Source organism: Vipera ursinii, assembly GCF_947247035.1.
Source record: "Vipera ursinii genome assembly, chromosome: 1".
Lineage (NCBI taxonomy): Eukaryota > Metazoa > Chordata > Lepidosauria > Squamata > Viperidae > Vipera > Vipera ursinii.
In genome coordinates this window covers 276469244-276492783 of record NC_139512.1, presented here as the reverse complement: position 1 = coordinate 276492783, position 23540 = coordinate 276469244, and the positions used below count along the sequence as shown (strand labels likewise).

The window sequence follows — 23540 nt, the reverse complement described above, 5'->3', positions numbered from 1 at the left end:
GTTTACCAAGCTGTTACCCTGCCATTCACTATCCTGCAGGATACTCCCTACTACACTGTTAATTGGTTCCAGGAGGCATGAGTACCAAAAATGAGGAAATGAAACAAATTTTTTCCCATAAGGAATAATGTAGTGAGTCTCAAGGCAGCCAGCAATGAAAGGTTCTAGCATGTGCGTTGAGTACTAAACAAATGATGAGTACTGGAACAAAATTTTCACATCAAAATGCATTCAGCACCAAAGTTTGTGAGTTTCAAAGCGGTTGAGTACCAAGGTACCACTGTACTGAGCTGCAATGACTCATCACTTTTATTTTCTAAGAAAAAATATAGGGCCTATTTGCAACTCATTGACATTACTGAAAATAATGTAACTTAATTGCTGCTTTTCTTCTGTAGTATGTCAGCTTCTCATTTAAACAAATATTATTACTAAGTATACAAAAAATAAGAGAGGGTATAGTTGGCATAACCATTGATACAATGTATCCCAGAGTCAAGTTCTAGGTATGGATGACCTTTTCTAATAACTTTCTTGGATTGGGTTATTGTAGTATAAAGTATCTGCACATTGATAATACCCCAATTCAAATCTGTAAATGACTTCTGCCAATAGTTTTGTGAAGATATTAAGAAAATGAGAGACAGATATTGAACATTAGCCATTCCAATCACTAATGGAACAACTGAAAAGTTATTGTAGACAACTACCCCAGAAGATAGGCATGATCAATGAGATGAAAAACTGCTCATACAAACATTCAGAAGAATCGAGAAATAATTTAACACAATTAAAGCTTGCTCTTTAATTCTTTTGCTCTCTTTACATCAAACACGTGACATCGCGTATTGTATCGGGATGGTTTTGCCATTGCCGGCAATGGGGTGGGCGCAGCTTCCTCGTGACGCATCCAGCCTGCGGGCTGGCAGTTTGACACCCCTGCTTTACATGGTTCCTTTATCTTAAGTTTGAAATCATATAGTTATGCTTTTTTTAAAAAAAAAGCTTAAACAAAGAGAGAAAAAATCCAGGAGACCAAAGTAACCTAATAATTATATTCATATAGCATTTCTCAAAAGTTAATTCAGGAAATAGGACAAAGAGGAGAACTGCCGCTTCCACATTATGAATTAGATTCTTACTGATGTCAGTGTCAGGAGAGAACCAAGTTAATGCATGAAGAATTCTATTATTTGATTTACTTCTCAAGCCTATAAATCTTCTTGGGCTAACAGTCTGCACTTGGGTGGGACTAGGAAAGGTTCAATGGCATTCAAGGGGACAACGTTGGGCTTTACCCTCTTGTGCCCATGTAAAGATTCCACACTAAGCCTCCATTTGATACCTCACCGTGGCTTGCCAGTCTCTCTCTTACAGTCAGGAATCTAAATACTTGACCTTTTTATAGCCAGATTTTTCACTATAGGAAATTTACTTTTGTTTGGTGGTTAATATAACTAGCAATACACTTAACATTTACCTATACATTCTCTGCAGGAGAAAGAATGTGGTCCAGTATTCCTTGGCTCAGTTCTTTTTCTTGAAGGTATGAACCTGTAGATTACTCAACCCTTTACTTCCTCCTTTCTTAAAATAAGGAATCTATTAGAATCTTTGAGAATCTTTGAGAAGCATGATACTTAGACTCTCAAGTTGGGTACAGACACAATTAGCTGAACCACTGCTTATTCAACCTGTGTTTTGGATTTGGATAATGCACGGATCCAAACATTCACATAACATGCTAGGCAAAAATACAGTTCCTATTTTACAATTCAGTGCGTTCTGTGATCACATTCCTGGACCAGCATTAGTGTGAGATGTGGAAGAAACCTCTGTATATCTGTGAGAAAAGCCAAACTACTTTGTGTGAATCCTGACCATTTCTTAACAAAATTCTATCATGTAACATTGGAACTAACCAGAACATTTTGCTACCAATCTCTGCCCTGTTGCAAAAGAAAGAAAACAAGAAAGAAAAAGATAATCAAAGTATGACAATTGACTTGTGAGAATGACTTCAATTTATATTCTTTGATAAGACATCAGCAATATGCGTGCCTCTGTGCTAGCCCAGGCTTTTCCAGTCAACACCATTCTGAAATCTCCTCTTGAGGAAACCTCATTGATCAAAATTCTGTTAGAGTAAGGGGAAAGACTATGCTGAATTGAGGCAAGCTATAGACTTCATTAAGCATGCAGAACATAAACTGCTGACACAAAGCAACAGTGAATGTGTGGAACAGCAGAGGAGAAAAAAGAGCAAAGAAATAAGGGGAGAAGGAGATGAGGCAGGGATAAAACTGTGCTCTGTATTCCTTTATTGTAATATTTTTTTATCTTTCCTATCTGATATATACTGCACAGCAATACTTATTTTTAAACAACCAGAGACTGTAACAAATATATTTAGCTATTTAAGTTCTTAAAAATACATTACTAGTCGAATGAGCAGGTTACAGTGAAAATACGTGGAAATGTAGCATAGATTTTACACAAAACCGATTCTTCTTTCTAATACCAAATATCCATGTGCCATTGTCCCCAGCATACAACTCCCCACAAACCCACAACTAGCTCCAACAGCTGGTGTTCTCATATTCATTTTCCTAAAAAGTTAAATGGTATTGGTGTGTTATTTCAGATGTGTGGAAGAAGTAACTTTTCCTTCAGTTCTTTGCTCAGAGAAGACTAGGTAAATTTAAGAACTACCGGTAGTCAATTCTGAGAACTGTTCAGCTACATATGTTTTTTTTTCTACAGAAGGTGCTCAAATGAGTGATTACTCTACAGTTCCTGATAGTTTCGGAAGAAAGGGATGATTTGGCTTTATTTCAGTCTAGGTTCATGCCTAGTTATAAGACTGAAACAGCTATGATTACCCAGAAGGGTATTTTAATAGAGATAGGGAATAAGGAAACTGTATGTTGTTGCTTTTCCATGTCTCCTATCAATCTTTGATACTATTGAGCATGTTAACCTGGCCTGTTTCTAAGTTTGGAAATTGGGTTGTAGACCCATAGTGGCTCTGCAATTATTTACAGGCCATGTCAGAATATAGCATTCGACAACTATGCCTTGGTCATCAACATGTTGGATTTCATGTAGTTTCAGACTCTCCCTAATTATGTTAAAACACTATTAGAAATGACTGGAGTTAATAACTAAGAGTTTTGGAATGAAGTTATGACCTAGTTTTCCCTTATTCATTTGCTTGTCCAAGCAGATCAAACAGACAATTTCTTCCAGGTTCTTTATGAGGCTGGCATCTAATGGGGCCTTAGAATGTTTTTTTCTTTGTCAATAGCCTTTCCCACCCCTTGGAACTGGGACTGGGGAAAATGTTGAGATCTGATTGGCTTCATCTCTCTTAGACTTTAGGAAAGCAGTAAAGACCTATCTGCTCGATCTAGTATAGGAGAATATGATATAGGAGAGTATGATATAATTGAAAGTGTGCATATTCTAGAAGTGTGCCAAAACTGAGGCTATTAGTTGAGGTATAGGTGACCTTCTGACAAACCCTGCCTTTTTCTGGCTTTAGCTGGTTCCTGAATGTTAGTCTGATCCAGGCCTAGGTGGCTTTGGAATTACATTGTTCCAGTATATACAAGGTTAGTGGAAAAACTGCAACTAGAACGCTGGTGAAGGGGGCTCTCTGCACCAACCATAATCACCTATGGTAAAAAAAAATTGCTTCTCAATTTCCTAGTGTCTCAAATTGAAATTTGAAAAGTGTAACACGAAAACCTCTATTTCTTTAGGACTGGATCTCCTTCTCCCATACCTGTTTCTCAGGGAAAATCTAATCAGACTAGCCAATTGAGGATTTATTATGTATGCAAATTTGGGTGTGCTGTGCTGTACCTTTTTCTAATGTGTCTTGTCAGTTGTCTTCTGTTGCATAGATAGTCAGTTGTTACAAGATTTTAACATTTTTATTGTTTTTAACTTATTTTAATTTTAAAAAGACACCTCTTACTGTGTTCTCATTTGGGGATTGCTTTTAATGATTTTGTTTGTTTGTTTTTTAAAAAATGTCTGTCTTCCTTTGAAAGGAAGTGTTTGCTTTCATTGATGAGCTACAAGCAACTGTAAGGAAGTGAGCCAGAAATTGGGAAGAATGGGGAATTTACGTAGCTTAGGCACCAAGCTACTGAGTCAGAGACAACTGCATAGAAATAAACATCAAACTACGAACATTTATTGCTTAGGCAAGATCCCTAGGCAGAAGAAAGGCTTTATTTGGCTCTGTGAGAGCTCACTGGCCAAATGTGGTGGGCAAGGTCACTTCTGAAAATATTTCAGTGCTCGCAAGATACTCTAAATTCCCATTCTGAGACTCAGCAGTATACCAGCAAAAGGCTCCTGGCAATTTCTGACAATGAACAGTGCTGCTGCTGATTCCCTGTTTCAGCAATTATTTTGCACACCGCTAAATATGAGGCCGTTGTTGCTGCTACAGAAGACAGCTTAAAAAAATTAAAATATACACAAACAATGCAAATGAGTGAAAATTACAACATACTGATGAATGTATTTTAATTCATCCTTTACAGAATATGTTCTTTTACTGTGTGTTAAACATAACTCCACCCCCACCCCCTAAATTATTGCTGAATTGGAAGCAGATTGCCAAATTAAGATCCCAGAAACTATAGCTGGATTCAGATTACACAGAATACAGAGAAAGCAAAATGGAAATAAATATAAATATGCTCACTTAGTCTTTCTGTTGAGCTCCTAGCCTTAGATACTGCCCATATCCCAAAGCTTCAGGTGGTTTACAACAGTGTCCTAAAATCTGATAAAACATCCAAGAAACTAATCACAACATCTATTATAATTAAGTCACTATTAATCACTACTATTCCAGAGCATTGGGCCAAACAAAAAAAGATGTGTGTTTGAGACTGACCTTCTCACCTCTCAGAACCTAAGCATTCCTTCTCCTGATGACCAAGACACACGTTCTCGGGGAAGGAAGTTCCTAAAATAATCTGGAACCTCACCACATAAGGCTTTATAGAGTGCATGAGCCACTTGGAATTGCATCCATAAATCTACTGGCTTTTGCCAATTGTAAATTTTATGAGGGCCAAGATGTTCTTGTTAGTTGCGAAGTCGTGTCTGACCCATCGTGACCCTATGGACAATGTTCCTCCAGGCCTTCCTGTCCTCTACCATCTTCTGGAGTCCATCTAGGTTCACACCTACTGCTTCAGTGACTCCATCCAGCCACCTCATTCTCTGTCGTCCCCTTCTTCTATTGCCCTCAATCTTTCCCAGCATTAGGCTCTTCTCCAGTGAGTCCTTCCTTCTCATTAGGTGGCCAAAGTATTTGAGAGGGTACACATACTCAATTTCCAAATTTTGTTATCTAACTCATTTCTAATTGCAATAAGTTTGTCTTCTATGGACCTTTGAGAATACTTTCCTTGTTGTGAGTTGCTGCAGGACATGATGTGTGAATCCAGCAGAAGAACCTCAAGGTCACAGATTTCTCCTTCAAGAGAAAGTACTGTATGTCCCTACCTAGAGCAATAACCATATCAGAACTGGAGCTAATATGTTTTCTGGACATTTTGCTAGGATTTAATATGAGTTTCTTTTGCCCCATCTAGTTTTTAACAGCCTGTCATTTTGGTGAGAAAATCCCCAAGCATCCTCAGTAAGCCTTCAGGATCCATCAGGTGCCTGGGGCAGACAGTCATAACTGATTCTCTGCATTTACAAATGTGGAGACTGCCCAAGATCCAGAATGCTGATACACTAGCCTCTTTTCACTGTTACCTTGCTATCAGTACATGCAAGCAGCTGCCATACAGGAATAGTACAAACAAGGGGGTATAATTAAAAAAGTACTATGAGAATAAAATATTTAGATCAAATATCTGCACATATTTCTTTGGAAGTAAAGCAAAATGAATATTTGGCTTAGTATGCATATTTGAAAAAAAATGGTAAATCAAAAGTGCCCTAGAAGCAAAGTTTACAAGACAGAATTTTAAAACATATGTGCAATTTACTGGTTGCAGCACCTTTTGAAAGGTGTCATCTTCTGGAGTCCTATTAGGAAAAACACTGCAAAGTTCCAAAGTGAATAATCTTTGCTGTACAAATTTAAAAAATATCAATTGACCTCATTTATATCCCACTGCATTCTAATGATTCTTGGCAGGATATCAAGTGCAAGGTGAACTTAGAACAAGGGGCATGTAGGATCTAAAATATATTTTTAAATTTACTATGGATCGACAGGGGAGCCAAAGGCCTTTTTATATTTGCAGTCACCTTCTGAGCTTAAATCGCTTTTTAATTTGAAGAGAGCTATACAAAACTGCCTACAGTACAAGCTTGAATAGGCACAAATGAATCCGAAGGTGTATAGCATTTTCCCTGATCACACGAAATAAGCACTTATCTAGGAAAGAGATCCACAATGAATCACTGCAGGGTAGAATCAAACACATCCTGGGAACATACAAGCTCTTTTTATTATTACTGTAACAGCTGAAAAACACTTTATGGCTAAAGCCCTAAAAATGTTATTTTCAACCAACCGGTCTCTTTACTATCCACAGTATCAAACTCTGTAAGAGTCAAGGTTAGAAGGAAAGAGAGTAAGGAAAAGATGAACATTTCTCAGAAAAAAACCTCTGAAATGTTGATAAATAACAAAGAAATACTCTTTCAAAGCAGAAACTGGGCATTGGTGCCTGAAAAAGACATCAAATTGAAATAAAACATTGTTTAGAAATTTAACATTTTGGCTGACTATTCTTTGTTATTATACAGCAATAGATACTCTAATAAGCGCTTAATAGATCAAAATAGATTAAAACAGCCTTGGTGGAGTAGTGGGCTAATGCCTCCTTAAGTAACACCAGCTACCTGAAATTAGTGCAGGTTCGCATCCCACCAGGCTCAAGGTTGACTCAGCCTTCCATCCTTCCGAGGTAGGTAAAATGAGGACCCAGATTGTTGGGGGCAATTAAGCTGACTTTGTAAAAATGCCGCTTGGGGGTGTGTGTGAAAGCCCTAATAAGCAGGCATATACATAGAATGAAGGCTACTGCTAAGCTTGTAAGCCGCCCTGAGTCTTCGGAGAAGGGCGGGATATAAATGGAATTAAAATAAAATAAAATGTAATACAATACAGCAGGTTCAAAATTAAAACATATTTATTTAAACAAGCTGTTTAATGTTCTAATGTTACTATTTTATATTTGTCTGTTATGCTTTTTATTATGTCTAGGGATTTTTATAGGATATAAAAAGGATATACCTTATGACCATTAACAGTATAGGTGGCATGTACATTTTCCAAACAAACTATTTCAACTTCTTCTGAAACCTAGGCGAATAACACTGGGGGATCATTTACAGAGACTTCATTGACGCATACAGAATGTAACCTCCAAACTCAAAGATGTTACATCACATGGCATGAAATCTCTGAGACCTTTTAATCCAGGTGAATATGGTTTGTGAGCCAAAAACATCTGCACTAAAATAAATATGGCTTCTCTTAATTTTGGACAATATATTCTAATGACCTAAACTCTGGAAATGAGGTTAGTCAAAACTGAGCTAGCTAATAGTAATAAAAAAACGTGCTCTTATTCTTTGTTCAACTAAGGTAGGATAAGAATCCTGGATCTATCTTATAAAGAAGTCAAGCCTGCTAAATTCAGTGGGATTTGCTCATTAGTAAGAACGAACAGGGTTGCAAGAAAACTGCACTGTATCTAAATGCACTTATTCTTAAAGAAGAATTTAAAGTAACCCAAGTCTTGCAAAATATTTTATCAAGGTCTCAAAAATAAGTTTTCAGATAATAGTAGTTTGCAACAAAATCAACAAGATGTCTTGAAGCACCTTCATAACCAATATATTACTGTGTGAATTCTTCATGATTACAGATTACAATCCTGAAAACTCATCATAAGGGCTGGGGCACAAGATTTTTAACACTATCTCAGTTTGGCAGGCATAACCATATAAAACTTAATTTGGGCCACCTGTGCTTTTGGGCCTAAGACACTGTTTTTAGATTTTATAGCCTTACTTATTTGTCCAGTAAAGACACATTTGATAAATGGAAGCTATTCTCCAGATTTAGTTGGCTATTTCAAGTTTATCTGATGCAGCTAATAATGGCAAGATAAGATTTCTTACTAACAGTTCCAAAATTGTAAAACTACAATACAATACAACCACAATAATGGAAATGTTACCATATTATAAGACTCACTCCTCCACTTTCTTGATTATTATGTATTTTTATAATTATACTGATTTTGATGTGGCTTTTATTCTATTTTTATTTTTGATAGGTGCATGAAAACCTAAGAGAAATAGATCAATTAATTTGCTCTGAAACACAGTTTAGAATTATTTTTATATCACTGTTGTCCACAGTTTCTCTATTTAAATATTTTTCTTCTTCCCAGATTCTGTCATTGCAATTTCTGCTTCCACTCTAATAGAACACATGCCCCTCTCTGCCTCCCCCAAATTTAAAAAAACCTCATCCTTTAATTCACTGTGGCTAAAAAAAAAATAATTGCTTAGCACTGGTAGAAGACTACTGAAAATCACAGTACTACACAGAAAATAAAGTTAATTTCCTGTTCATTTTCTTCTTTAAAATAACAGCATTTGATGGTATCAAAATAAACTATACAAAAAAATGTATATATATTTTTTATATATTAGAGCATATTCTGAAGTAATTTTGTAATCAGCAAAAACAGATAATCTTTGCTCAATGACAGTATAAGCATAATATTTGTGCCAAATTATCATTAAATGTAGGATTCACATTGAAATGGCCAACACAAAATCAGGGTCAGAAATCGGGCACCTTTCCAAGCCAGGGGTGTCAAACTCGCAACGTCACATGACGTGTCGCGACGTATCACAACTTTTTTTCCATTGCCAGCAAAGGGGTGGGCGCGTTTTCAGCATGATGCATCTGGCCTGTGGGTCGGCAGTTTGACACTCCTGATGTAAGCATTCCAACCATCAATATGATTATATACTTCCTAAAATACACACATTGCAAAATCTTCAAAAATTCTTTGATGCAGAATGTAAGATTATCGCACTAGCACTTAGATTTATATACAGCTCCATAATGCTTTATAGGCTAAGCACTCTCTGAGTGACTTACAATGTCAGATTATGTCTTAATGACATTTTTTAAATTTTATAAAACAATCTTTGCTCCAAACCCAATCAGTGGAATACAGACTACTTTATCTTGCTAAACTCTAAAGGAACAATATCTAACAAACTGTGCTTCCAAATCTTGCCTTTTTCAGATAAAAATGATTAGTCATCAGCAATCTGTTTTCACACCTGTGTAATATTATTGAAGTCCGACAAGTTGCATGCCAGGTTACTGTAAAGCATAATTTAAAAACAAGTATACATTAAACACACTCGTCAACAAATCAACGAAGGTAACACTTAAAACATCAATATGATAAAGGTTAATTAGATTTAATAAAATGGCACTACCCTTTCAATATGTATATTATGTCAGTAGCCACCAGATGGCAGAAGCAGAGGCTACTTTAATTCTCTTTGCAGAAAATAAGGCTAACTTGCTTGAAAATACCGCATAGTAACAGATATTATATTTTAAAATAAACACTCAGACATTATTTTTTTAAAATAAATAAAATAGAGCTGGCCACTTCCAATCTATTAAGTCTCTGTTCTGAAATTAATTTTTTACTGAATGTGTTCCTGTGTGCTGTTGTTGCCTCCTGGCAACTAGCCTCTTGACTAGTCCCTGCGGTTTTCTTGGCAAGATTTCCGAAGTGGTTTGTCATTACCTCATTTCGAGGATTGAGAAAGACTGGCCCAAGGTCACCCAGCTGGCTTCATGCCAAAGGCAGGACTAGAAGTCCCGGTTTCCCAATTTGTGTCGTGATGACTCAACTAAATTATTTCTATTATTATTATTGAATGCCAATTCAAAAGTTCATCCTAGACTCTCATTTTGAAACTCAGAATGGCCTAGAAGAGTGGCCTGCCCCATTAACATGACTCTGTTAATGTTAACACTTTTTAATATGTTTCAATGACAATGGCAATCATAGCAACAACAAAACCATAATAACCTTATCCTGCCGTTCCTTCTGAGCTCTCTGGAAAAAAGGTGGGATATATGTGTAGTTAATTGTACTATAATGGTTGGTCACACAGTCAGAAGTTTGGACTGGATTTGACATTTTTGTCCACCTATGGAGTCCTTCCCAAGGACCTAGATGGGCACATACTCTTTGTTTCATATAGTACGGTAGATAACATCACAGTATGCAAACTGTTTTAAATAAAGTTGCTTTTTGCAATAAGATGATGATGATTTTGTCAATGCTGATGGTGTTTAGTGGTGCAAATAAAGGTGATCCCCCTCAAAGTCACCCTGAAATCCACAATGCTGAGGATGTTCAGTGTAGATTTGAGCACGCACCTCTGCAATCACAGTCTAACACCCTTCCTGATCTCTCCCTTCTGTTATTTAGGGGCAGTGGTGGGATTCAGCCAATTCACATTGGTTCGGCAGAACTGGTAGCTAATTTTTTTTTTTTACTTCGGTGAACCAGCTGAAGCCTTAGCCCTTTTTTGCAAGGCCCAGAATGGACCACTGGAAGTGCCTGGATGCCACTTCTGGAAGTCCATTCTGAGCCTCAGAGGCCTGGGGGAAGCTTCCCAGGCCAAGAACGGCCTACCAGAAGTGCGTGGACGCCATTTCTGGAAGTCCATTCTAGGCCTTGGGAGGTCCAGGCCCAGAATGGACTTCCAGAAGTAGTGTCCACACAGAGAACCAGTTGTTAGGTATTTGAATCCCACCACGGTTTAGGGGCGATATCTCTCTTGGCATATGACAATACATTTTAAGTTAGACATTATGAAGGAAAGAGAGATTATCAGTGCTGATGTGGTTTGGCTCTGTCATACTACTGTACTCCCCACACAGATAAAGGGTGAGATGAAGTTTCTTGAAGGAATGAATTGTTGGGGTTTATATCTCAGACTGACACTGCTAATGGTAAGTATCTGTTTCAGGTAAGTGACACTAGGCTTAGAGAAGAGTAATTTTACAGAATAACCTGCAGATCTTGTTCAAGTTAAAAATACTGATAGCAGAAGGCACAAATATCATTCTACTAGTTTTTATGTTGCATTTTTCCTATAGTAGGTGACTTTTGGAACTGTCTAACCTTGATACCTTATTTTCTTTATTCAGGTTAGCACCAAAGGCTTAAGAATGCCCAGTGTAAAATCTTGCAACCATTTATTTATGTTTCAAGGAGTGGAGAAAATATAGCTATATGACAAGGCTTACTTGTAGATCATAGAAGGCAGCTGACAGCAGGTATCCGTATATAACATTGAAGAAGTTTCAGGGCAGAGTAGTTTTATCGAGTAAAACTGTGCTTCCCCAAAAGAAAACTAGCTGCACTGTGTGTGTCTGAATTTTACGTTGGTGAAATATGGAGATGGATTACTAGAAAATTATGAAGGACTTCTTCCTTTTGAAAATGTGCATCATATAATCATCTTAAGTTTAAAAGAGACACTTGAAGATAGATGATGAAGAAATGTTGATTCTTATCAGCCATAAAAATATAGCTGTATAGTTATTGAACCTACATGGGAAATGAAATGAAATATTTATGTGAAATATGAACATACAGAACTTCTGCAACAACTGTTATTTTAAGTGATACCCCATATGGCTATTTGAGAAATCAACACTGGAAATATGTGGTTATAAGAATGTGAGATGATATAAAATATACAGATGCAGTACATATAACCAGATACTGTATTTCTGCTATCTGAAGCTTGGGTGGACCACTAATTGAATATATATGAAAAACAAGTCCTAAAAGCTTATTTTTTAAATCTTGGTTAATTTGCAGTGACACAACATAACTGTTTGTTTACAATCTATCTTTTTCTCTTCAGTGTGAGGTCCTATTATCTGCTCTAGAAAGTTATACTGCACAGAAAATGATCATCTATATCACGGGTGTCAAACTTGCCACATCATGTGACGTGTCGCCACGTATTGTGACTTTTTTTGCATTGCCGGAGCTGGGGTGGGCGTGGCCTCAGCATGATGCAACTGACCTGCGGACCAGCTGTTTAACACCCCTGATCTATATTATTTGAATTTTGAATCATGACCTTACAGGAAAATTAGTCAGATTCTTCTACTATTGTCTATTGATGACCCTGCATGGGCCAACTGCTAATAATTATTTTTACAGCAATTAGTAAAACATGGTGGTATCTCATGGAAATGATGTGGTGACAAAAAATGGAAATAGTTCGAATTTGCTTTGTGACTTGGCTTCTTTAATCGGAACTTTTAACAAATACCAAAGTACTCCTTAAAATATATAAAAATAAAGCAATTTAGGTGTATATAGTTACCTATATATTATCTATAGTAATATATAGGTAACTCAGTTCATGTTTTACAATAAATCAAGTGTTCTTATCTGTCACTCACACTGCCTTGGAATAAAGGATAGAATTTCCAATTAAGAACCAAAGGAAGAAAACTCTAGAACAGCACTGACTAAAATTAAAAAAGGGTTAGTCCCAGTGGTGGGATTCAGCCAGTTTGTACCACTTCAGCAGAACCGGTAGCTAATTTTTTGTTGCCCAGGCCCAGAATGGTCTTCCGGAAGCGGCATCCACATAGAGAACCGGTTGTTCACATGTTTGAATCCCACCACTGGTTAGTCCCCAATCTTAACTACAAGGAATGAATGCATCCATGAAAATAATTTGTCATCTATTTAAAATAACCTTTCGAGAAAACCTGGATAGAATTGGTTCCAAAGACTGTTTCATTAGTTCTTCAAAGATATTTAAAGGAAGATGAGACATTTCACATGAAACTATTTGAAATTCAGTTAACACAATATTAATTATTTCAAACTAAAAGTTATTAACATGGTGATTTATATTTATGTAAAATTTAGTTTTCATGGTTTAGAAACAATTGTGCTTTTTTACACAATACACGCTGCCTATTCAATATGTTAAAGTGTATTTGTTTCCCACAACTAGGCCCCATTTTGCTAAGAATTTCTTGGTTTATTTTGGATGAATCTTTTGCCTGAAAGGAGCTGGGCCAGTTCTACTAAGCAGCAAAATGAAGCAAGCTACTTTTAAGTACATAGCACATAGGAGGGATGATGAAAGTAGCAGTTGAGTTCTGAATGGTACAAAAAGGCTTTTTAGCTATGTGAAGATTTGGTATTAGGTTTGCAGTAGCAAAATGTCTTGAAGCACCATCAGTAGAAGATTAAAAACTGGTATTGTTAGTAAAATGTGATTGTTCAGGGAGGAAAATAGAAAGCACAGGATGCAATAATACAGAAAGTATGTACAATTATCCAGTACAGTTCTAAGTTAAGAAATAAGTTACCTGACACAAATGTTTTAAGAGTTTGACATTCTTCCTGTCCCCAAATGCCAGACTAAAAAATCAACTAAAAACCAGTTATTTCTTTTAAAAAAAATCAACAAATATTTCATGCTAATTTGGTAACTATTGATGTAACAAGTTTATAATCTCAGATTCAGAGAGCAATTATACAAATGATTGTGGAAGATAAATTGCATTAAATTATTACATTTTTAATAACATGGGGAAGCAACAGTTTAATGGAACCATTATATAAGGCAAAACAACAGTTTAATGGAACATTATATAAGGCTAAAAAGAGAAGTAGGATTTACATTATTGTCACTGAAACCCTCTAATGAGGTATGTGCATTCAGAACAGCAAAAGCAATATTATTCCTGAAGTAGGTGTATCGTATGAGGACTGGTAAACTGCTTATTCATGAAAGCAATCTATGCATACTTCATTTTAGAAAATATTTACTATATGTCCTAGCTTAGTTATCTATAGTAGTAGTCAACCCAGAATGTGACTTGGAAGCCACTTATTTGTTAATGCTAAACAGACAAAGCTTGATGCATGTCCTAAGTGCATTTAAATGACAGTGAAAATTTTACTTGGCAAATACCATGTCACATACAAATTGATCCTAATATCCTTCCCAAAGTGCAACTTTAAAACAATAACGCAGTCTTTTCCAAAATGGGTCATACAATGAGAGCTATTGGCTACAATAATCTTCGATAATACTTCCGTTTACTCAGCTAGCATGAAGGATTATGGAGATGAGTTTGCAAAAGCTGACCCTCCAGGTTTATTAAATATTCAGTGAATGTTCTGTATGCCTGCTGCGTATTAAAACCAAACTAGAAAATGCTACAGAATACCATATGTTAAATACTTCAAACCATTTTGGAGCAGCTCTATTTACTCTTAATAATTTATTTTACCAGTAAATCAGTTTATCAGATATCACAACACAATAAAACAGTAGTAAATCATAGTGTCAAAATATTTACTAACTAATAAAGTGGTAGTTTTGATTCCCTCCCCCCCGAGTTAAACTATGTGCATAGTTTTTCATCATTAATGTTGAGCTTTATTCTTTTCCTACCAATTGTTCTACTTTGGTGATTACTCAATTTCTATAGTTTTCTGAGGTATTATATCATATGGATATTCAACAACATAAAATTCATGATTTAAAATTATGTTTTCAGATTTCTACTCCTTTCCCACTATCCAATCTCTTTTCTCACTAGTTTATTATGTAGCCTATATAAAAATTATCATTAAGGACCAGCATTTAAACTAATAAGATCGGCACCCTAACTTCATTAATGACAGATAAAGTCAGTATCTGTAAAAATAAGTCTAGAACCTTAAAAAGATCTCTGGTTAGGAATTTACTACTAGGCATATGAGAACTGCAAAAGTGCTCAGAAATCAACTTCTGGCTCTCAATATAGAGGCATGAGCTCACATTACTAAACTACAAAACAAAATCCATTCTCTATGAAATATTACATTTAAAAGGTGATTACCTTTACTTTCTAATGTGTTCTCATATTCCAACTTGACCTCTCTTGCAAAGAAAGTTATTTAGAAAACAAGTGAAACACAATTTGAAATGCCATCTTGACTGAAATAATCTCAAAATATTACTTGGGGATAGAATTAAAGGTATAGTTTTCAGGAAAAAGCAAATGTTCTTATATATAATTAAACCAGCTGTTTTAAACGTAGAGTACCCAAGAAATTAAATTTCATCATCTACAGACCTTGAGTCCAAATGAAGCATCCTCCGAGGCTAAGACTTCAACCTGAAATTATAAGGGGAAATAAAATTTCAAAAGTAGTCACTTAAAAAGTGAACAGAGCCACAGAGTTTGTGAGGAAAAAAGCTAGAACAGACACACTGTGTCACTTAAATCCGTATATAAAAACAGCAGTGCTGATCTAAGCAGAAATTATACTCAGCAAAATAATAAAAACACTTTTTAGGGATGGAGGAAGAAAGACTTAACAAATTGAGTTTTTTATGCCCTAATAAAAAGTAGCTGAATAAAATGTGGCACAATATATAACATTTATGCAATAGTTTGTCCCCCAGTAGGCAAGCTGTAGCCTTGTCTTGGATGGGACCAGCATTAAAATCAGAAATCAGTCATATTTATTAGGGAGGGGGTTATATTAAACGGGGAGACTTCAAAACTGTAGTTTTTTTCTTAAACTACAGGTAGCCTTTGGCTTATGACCATAACAGAGCATGGCCATTATGGTTGTATGTCACTACAGCTGTAAAGCAGGTCACCATGTGACCGACTCAGTTTTGCAAACTTGCTTGGTTGTGATTATGCAGGTTCCTCCTGTCTAGAAAGACGAAATGTAAATTAAAAATCAATAAATAAAAGTAAAACCACCATAGTTGTCAAGTGGATCTCTTGTCATTAAGTGACTGCCTTGGTCATTAAGGAAATGTATTGTGTCCTGTGTGTTTTGCCGAAAACTGGAAATAAAACACTGTTTTTTGGTAAAAGCGTCATAAATTATGGTCATGTGACCATGGGACACTGCAAACAGCCATAAATGCAGATCGTTTGCCAAGTGCCTGAAATGTGGTCATGTGACCCTGGGGGGGGAAGGGGAAATCAGAACTTTCGAACCGGGTTGTAAGTACATTTTGGGGGATGGGGGTAGTCCATCATAACTTCGAATGCTAGATAAGTGAGCACTTATAAATTGAGGACTATCTGTATGAAGAATTCTAAAAAAATGCATGAAAATACACTACCTTAATTCTAAAATTTTATATAAGAAAATTTTAAAATCTAATGTTTTAAAACAGAAGTCCCCAACCGTGCCGCTTTATGACTTGTGGACTTCAACTCCCAGAATTCCTCAGCCAGCAATTCTGGGAGTTGAAGTCCACAAGTCATAAAGCGGCCAAGGTTGGGGACCCCTGTTTTAAAAGACTTCATTGAAAGGGTCACATAGCATTAGGTGGCTCCAGGGGTCACATTTTTCCTGCCTTCACAAACAGCCTCTGCTTCAACTCTCCCCCCCGGGGGGGCTTATGTCTCTCCTTTGAGTCAGCTGGTCCTCCACCGCCATCCCAGCTAACCTTTGGCTTTTTTTCCCTCCTGCTACTAGGCTGGGAACCAGGTGCTTTATCAAGGAACACCTGGGACACACAGCAAGTGCAGCAGTTCAGTGGAGTCTCATTTGGCGATGGGATCGTGCCAGGACTGCAAGACCTGGAAGCTGCTGGAAGACCCGGAAGTGGACTGGAAGCAGCTGAACTTTTGCAAGGCTTTGCAGGAGAGGGCTGGGCCAAACGAGCAGATGGCCCGCAGGTAGGCCATCTGTTGGCACTGGGCTCACCTCCACTTCTGGCTGGAGCCTGCAAGCCAGTTCTCCAGAAGCATTTCCAACATAAACTGCATCCCTACACTTCCTCCAGTTCTGCTGCCACCCCATACACCACTTTCCTCAGTCGCCACCTTTGCCTGGGATGTGCCATCTCGTCTGCTTCACCTGGTGATGGAGCTCGCCTTGCCAGCCTGTCCTGCTATGCTCTCCACAGTAAGACAGCTATCAATCATTTCACCAGTGGGAGAGGATGGACTCCTTTGCCTGCAACACCGTCCCACTGGTTCTGTCCTGTGCTAAAATCTCAGACCAGCAGCAGGAGAGAGAAAACATGGAGATCAGCCGGCAATGGCGGTGGAGTACAGCAGAGGGGTGCAGCGTAGCCAAAAGGGCAGAAATAGGCAGGTGAAAAGGTGGAAGCAGAGGCAGTTTGCACAGGGCAGGAGAAATTTGAGGTTCAACTGCGCAGTTCTGGCCTGGTGACTGCAATCTAGGCTGCCATCAGTAAGCAGCATGGTCACGTGATCTTTTGCTTAATGACTGCTTTGTTTAGCAACAGGAATTCCAATCCTAATTAGGGTTGTAACCTGAGGACAACCTGTACTCAATTCTCTGATATTTCATTTCGGGTCAAGAGCAATCTGGTAAAATATCCACAAGTTCTATTTGTTAGTAGGAAAGGGTTTTGCTCTCTGTAATGTATGTGTATGCTTTTCAGTTTTATGCCATCACCCTTACACAAGGATGCATTTGGGAAAGCACACAGTGGTAAAAAAAAAAAAACCTGCTGGGCACTCATGCAAAATGTGCAGACTGCAGGAATTGCTTTTCTTAATAGATTACAACTTTCTTTGGAAGGAATCCCCCTCTAGTGGAAGCAGAGGAGTAATTCAAACAGTTTGGGCAAAGATCTTATCATGCGCCTAAAAAAAAAGCCCAAGAACATCTCTTGGCATTACTCATCTGCTTTTCACTGATCAAAGTAAGTAATAGGTTCAGCTATGAATTCAAGTAACCTACTCTTAAACAAAGGCCATTTGTAGCTGTGCGGATTCCACTCTATTGAAAACTTCTCCAGCCATTAATAAAACAGCAGAACATGGAACCTTTAAAACCACTTTTTTCTCCCTTTGAGTTCTTAGGTGTTCATAAGGGGGGAAAATCCCCAAACCCTCCCTGTGTGCTATTATGATGTATCCTGACAGTTAATTGTGCTGGATTTCTCACTAGGACATACGGCACTTTTTAATTTGCAGCATATTGCTATGTGTCTATTTTGAACAGCAGCTAACATTTTAATTGATACAAATTTTGAACAAAATAGCACTACAGCCTCTATTTACAAAAGATCAGGTAGACCTTGACTTACATCAGTTCGTATAATGATGTTTAAAGTTACAAAGGCAGTGACAAAAGTGACTTATGATCATTTTTCACACTTAGGACCGTGACAGCATCCTCGTGGTCACATTATCGGACTTCAGATGCTTGGCAACTGGATCGTATTTATGATGGTTGCAGTGTCCCAGGGTCACATGGTCACTTTTTGTGACCTTCTGACAAGCAAAGCCAATGGGGAAGCCAGATGCACTTAACAACCAAATACTAACTGAAAAACTAAGTTTGATTCACTTAACAGCTGTGGCAAGAAAGGTCATAAAATGGGGCAAAATTCACTTAACAACTGTCTTGCTTAGCAGTGGAAATTTTGGGCTCTATTGTGGTTCTAAGTGAAGGACTACTATACATTCATTTGTAAACATATAATTTAGCAAGAGTTTACTCCATGTAGTCAAAATGTGCCTTGAAAATAAACAAAAGGAATAATGCAAATAAAGCATCAAATTAAGAAGTTATCCAAGCAAAGTTACCAAAATCAATTCTCGCCAGGGGTGTAAATGTTTTTTTGTACATGTGAACTTACAAAATACATCCCATGCATTCATGCTGGGGGGGGGGGCGGGGAAGAAAGGAGTCCTGAAAAGAACACTTTTGGAAAAAAAGCCTTTGAACTGTGTTTGGCAAAGTCTAACTACTCATAATTTTCTCATTAATACACGCAAATAAAAATGGTCGACTGCTTAACATTTATAATTCTAGAAACTGAAAATTTTGCTTCATTTGCTCTTTTACATACCAAAATAGATTTGAGGGCAATGATAAATAATGGAAAAAGGTTGCTACTAGTAAAGAAGAACATATAGTGTATTATTGTGATCATCTTGCATTTCCCCCAAAACTGCTTCACTTACAGATGTATTGAAAAGCAGAAATAACTCATACTAGGAAGACAAAAATTGGCTGGGGAGCAGTATTCAGAGCTATTTTACCAGTTGCAATGTTTTCAAGGCATGATTTTGCAAGAAAACACTTAACATGATGCCAGGACATTATGTTGTGTATGAGTGTTTTGCATAGTGATAAATGCTTAAATCTCAGCTTGGCTTTCTCATTTGTATTTACTGAGACCTGCTCCTCCAGATTTCAGTGGGAGTCTTGTTAGTGAGAAATGTACTTGAAAACTAACCCCAAAATATGACCCAGCACTAACAATAAGCATTAATAATAGCTAATATTTACAGTAGCTGGTATGACAAATTAGTATAAATATTTTCAAATTGTAGTTACTGTTTCAAAACAAACTATCAAAATGATTCATATTAAATGGTCCTTTCTTTCAGTTGACTGTACCAAGGTTCCTCCTCCAATTCTTACATTGGAGTTCAAGCTAACTAGGCCTAAAGAACTGGACTGCAAAAATCCAAGTGGATGCTATGTGGCAGCAAGGAGATGTGGGAGACTAACTCTGTTGCCTACCATGGATGTCCCCAAATTTGCAGGCCATATGCAGCAGCCCCTAGCTGGTGTATAGCAGGTGTACAGAGGGTCTAATACAGGGCTTTTCAACCTTTTCACCCATTGTACCACTTTTAGGATATGGCAACATCCGAGTACCACCAGTCACCTAGCAAGGTGTCAAAAACTTGATGACCAAAAAACCCCCCAAAAACGAAAAAAGTGATGAAGTACAGGTAGTCCTCGACTTACAACAGTTCGCTTAGTGACTGTTCAAAGTTACAATGGCACTGAAAACAGTGCCCGCCAAGCCACAGCCGAGCAAGACACCTGCCTGCCCGCCTGGCAGCACTCTTCCTCCTGTCTGAGGTTTTCACTGTTGTGAGCATTTCTGTTGAGGATTGGCAGTGGGGGTGGGGGGTTTGTTTGGTTTTTATTCCCTCCCCATCTGCTGGGTGGTTGCAGCAGGTTTTGGTCACTTCACATGACCCTGGGACACTGTGACCGTCATAAATATGAATCAGTTGCCAAGCTTCTGAATGTAAATCACAAGACCCTGGAGATGCTGCAACATTCCAGCTCATAGATGCTTCTTCTGAGCTCAGCAGAAGCGCCAGGTTCAGCACCGAGCTCCAGCTGGAGCCTGGCGCTGATCCTGGCACTTCCGCTGAGCCCTGACAGCCCTGCAGCTCCAGACATCTCTCGCTCAGGCTTGTGCGGTGCTGCCACCGGTTTAGTTCGTTCCCCTCCCCCGCTACCACTTTTCTAGGATGGTCGCGTACCACCTGCCAGGTGTCAATGTACCACAGGTGGTATCCGTACCACTGGTTGAAAAGCCCTGGTCTAATAAATGCAAAAATACAAGCTTCCTGCAAAGCAACCATTAATGTAATCCTACTTTTTTATTTTCCTTTCTCAAAGTGATTTTCCAACAACTGAAGTTTCCTCCCTTGCTCTCCACAATTTACATTTGAGCAGAAGTTTTATACTGGTCTGAAATGCCATTCCTTATGTAGGACCTGAACTGAGGATACAGGTTCAAGTCACAAAGTGACTTGTGATTTCTCAAAATTTCTTAACACAATTTACCTAACAAGAGTTCTTGCTGGCTACATATAATGGGAGCTCCCCTCTCTTCTCATGTGAGTATGAAGTTTTTCAGATAGCCATTATGGAGAAAGATGTAAAGCAGTCATTTCTCTTCTTAGTGTTGTGGTGCTGCAATGTGTTTTGACCCTTCGGAAGAGGGTTTGGACACAGCTTCTTTTGTGTGTGGTGGGTGGTGGGTACCCTGATGGGATCATTCATATCAACCCTTATAGCAGAAGCAGTCATGCAATGACTTGAATCCATAGCTCTACCCACCATCCAACCAAAATTCTGGACATGCTACATTGATGACACCTTCGTCATCATCAAACATTCCCAAATTGAAGAGACACACCACCTACTCAATAACATATTCCCTAGGATCAAATTCACATGTGAAGAGAAAACAGACAACAGACTCCCATTCACGACATTGACATAAGGAGACTAGACAATGGAAAACTGGAAATCTGTGTCTATTACAAACCCATGCACACAGACCAGATCCTCAGCTTTTCAAGCAACTACTCTACCGCACACAAAAGAAGCTGTATCCAGACCTTCTTCAGAAGGGCCAAGACACACTGCAGCACCACAACACTAAGAAAAGCAAACAGGAATGGCTGCTTGACATTTTTCTCTGTAACGGCTATCCGGAAAACTCTGGATTCCAATACACAACACACATACCACAACACAACACACAGCCAAACACCACGCAAAAACTAACCCTACCATACACAAAAGGGGTGTCAGAAGTGACAGCCAGAATTATCCAACCTCTAGGGATAGCAATAGACCACAAAGCCACAGCCACGCTCTGCCAGGAATTATACAGAACCAAAGACAAGCTACAGAAGATGAAAGAAACAATGTAATTTACAAAATCAACTGTAATAACTGCAACCAATACTATGTGGGACAAACATCACGTCACTTAAAAAACAGGATCCACAAACACCAGCTGGCAGTCAAATGCCACAATCCCAAATCCTTAATCTCTACCACACCAACAGCAGACAGCACCAGTTCGATTGGAGCCATCAGCCATGCATGCTACCACCATCCACACTTGTGAGTTCATCGATGTCTGGCTATCCACAAGCAATTCCATCAATAGACACATTGACCTACAAGCAGCCTATGAGCCCCTCAGAATCCAAGTCAACCACACAGGCAGCCAGAGACAGCAATGGCCCTCAACCAACCCACACAACCCCCTCCACCAGCACTTCACCTCCCAATGACTCTCACCTGAAGTAACCTCCCCATCACAAGATCCATGACAAGACCCTCACTGGTGACTCACACCTGACCCATCACAAGACCCTCACTTGACACACTCACACCTGACCCATCAGAACACCCATCACAAGACCCTGACTTGAGGGGAAACTGACCTGATGTGACCTCACCATCACAAGACCTACTGACCACACAAAGCCCTTATAAACCGAAGAACACTGACATTGACATCCCCTAAACTCTGCTGAAGATGTTACCTAGCCTGGTAATGTAACATTCGGAAACCAATGCACAAACTTGCAAAATGAACCTTCATCTCATAGTAAATGGTGTTAGATACAAAGGACATGTAACCACTGGTGCGTGAGCTGCATTGGCTACTGGTATGTTTCCAGGTGCAATTCAGGTGCTGTCACCTTTAAAATCCTGCATAGAGACCAAGTTTCCTGAGGGACTCTTTTTCCAATTAAACCTATGCAATTCAGTTTAATAGATTGGGCATGCTGTGGATCTCTTCGGTCAAAAAACATTGGCTGGCAGGGACCAGAAGATGGGCCTTCTCTGCTGTAGCCCCTCTCCTATGGAATATTTTCCCTTTGGAGAGTATAATGCCTCCAACTCCATTGGCCCTAACTGGATAACTAGTTAATTAAAAAACGTTTACGTGTTTTAGAATTGTAAGCTGCCTTGAGTCAATCTTTGAGATGAGATATAGAAATTAAATAAAGAAATAAGAATTTATTATAATGTGAAACTAATAATACATGACCACTTTTTGATTTGTTTTCACTGAATATACGGTTGGAGCAGTGTCTTTATTCCTTGTTTATTGATTTTAAATGCAGTGACTTTTTATCATTAACAATAATCCCAAAGCAAAGAACATGAAGAACAAAAAAAACGTATCTATCTAACAACAAATTAAGAAAAAAAATCACTAAAGCAATAATGACAAAACATAGTTGCAAAAATGGAGCGAAGATTCTGGGTAAGCAAAGATGATTTTTGTCTTGTTCTAAAAACTTACAACATTTGGAGACAATCATAACTAGGAAGAGATGGAATTCCATAATCAGTGCCATAATTAATGAGTCATTTCTGACATCACTAAGAATAGCCCCACAACTTACCTTAATGCTACTTTAACAGCACATAAATACAAAAAGCTGGCCTTTTTTAGCATAGTAATAGGACCCATATTTGGAACAGGCCCATTCAAAGGAATGATGTAGTATTTGATAGAATCATACAGGTCAATAATTTTAATTCAAGGCAATAAAAGTAATTAATTAAAATAAAATCTGAGGGTGATTGCATTCCCTTTTATTGTACCTTAAAAATCAGTTGTGATCTGTTTTTATTGAAAACACAAGTACTGATCTGTAGAATGATTGATAAGAAAGTGCTTTGCTTTGTTTCTGAATAGTAGTTATTGATGTTTTTTTGTTTAAAATTATTTTTACAAATTGGAAGCAACTTTGGGAGATGATCCTGACAGGTGGGACGTTAATGCTGTAATTAGTAAATTTTCAATAAATACATATTTTAATGTTTTTAATATTTGTTAGTGATATGAGCAAATGGAAGGAA

The 23540-nt window shown here is 37.9% G+C and overlaps 1 protein-coding gene across 5 annotated transcripts in view; it reads right to left on the bottom strand.

Annotated features, from left to right (window-relative positions):
• ARID1B (AT-rich interaction domain 1B) overlaps nt 1–23540 on the bottom strand; it is a 441898-nt gene that overhangs the window by 173018 nt on the left and 245340 nt on the right. For all 5 annotated transcript variants that reach the window (XM_083348110.1, XM_083348111.1, XM_083348113.1 and 2 more), the window contains exon 5: nt 15230–15271. In XM_083348110.1, coding sequence (XP_083204236.1) covers nt 15230–15271 — 42 coding nt within the window. The remainder of the gene's footprint in view (nt 1–15229; nt 15272–23540) is intronic.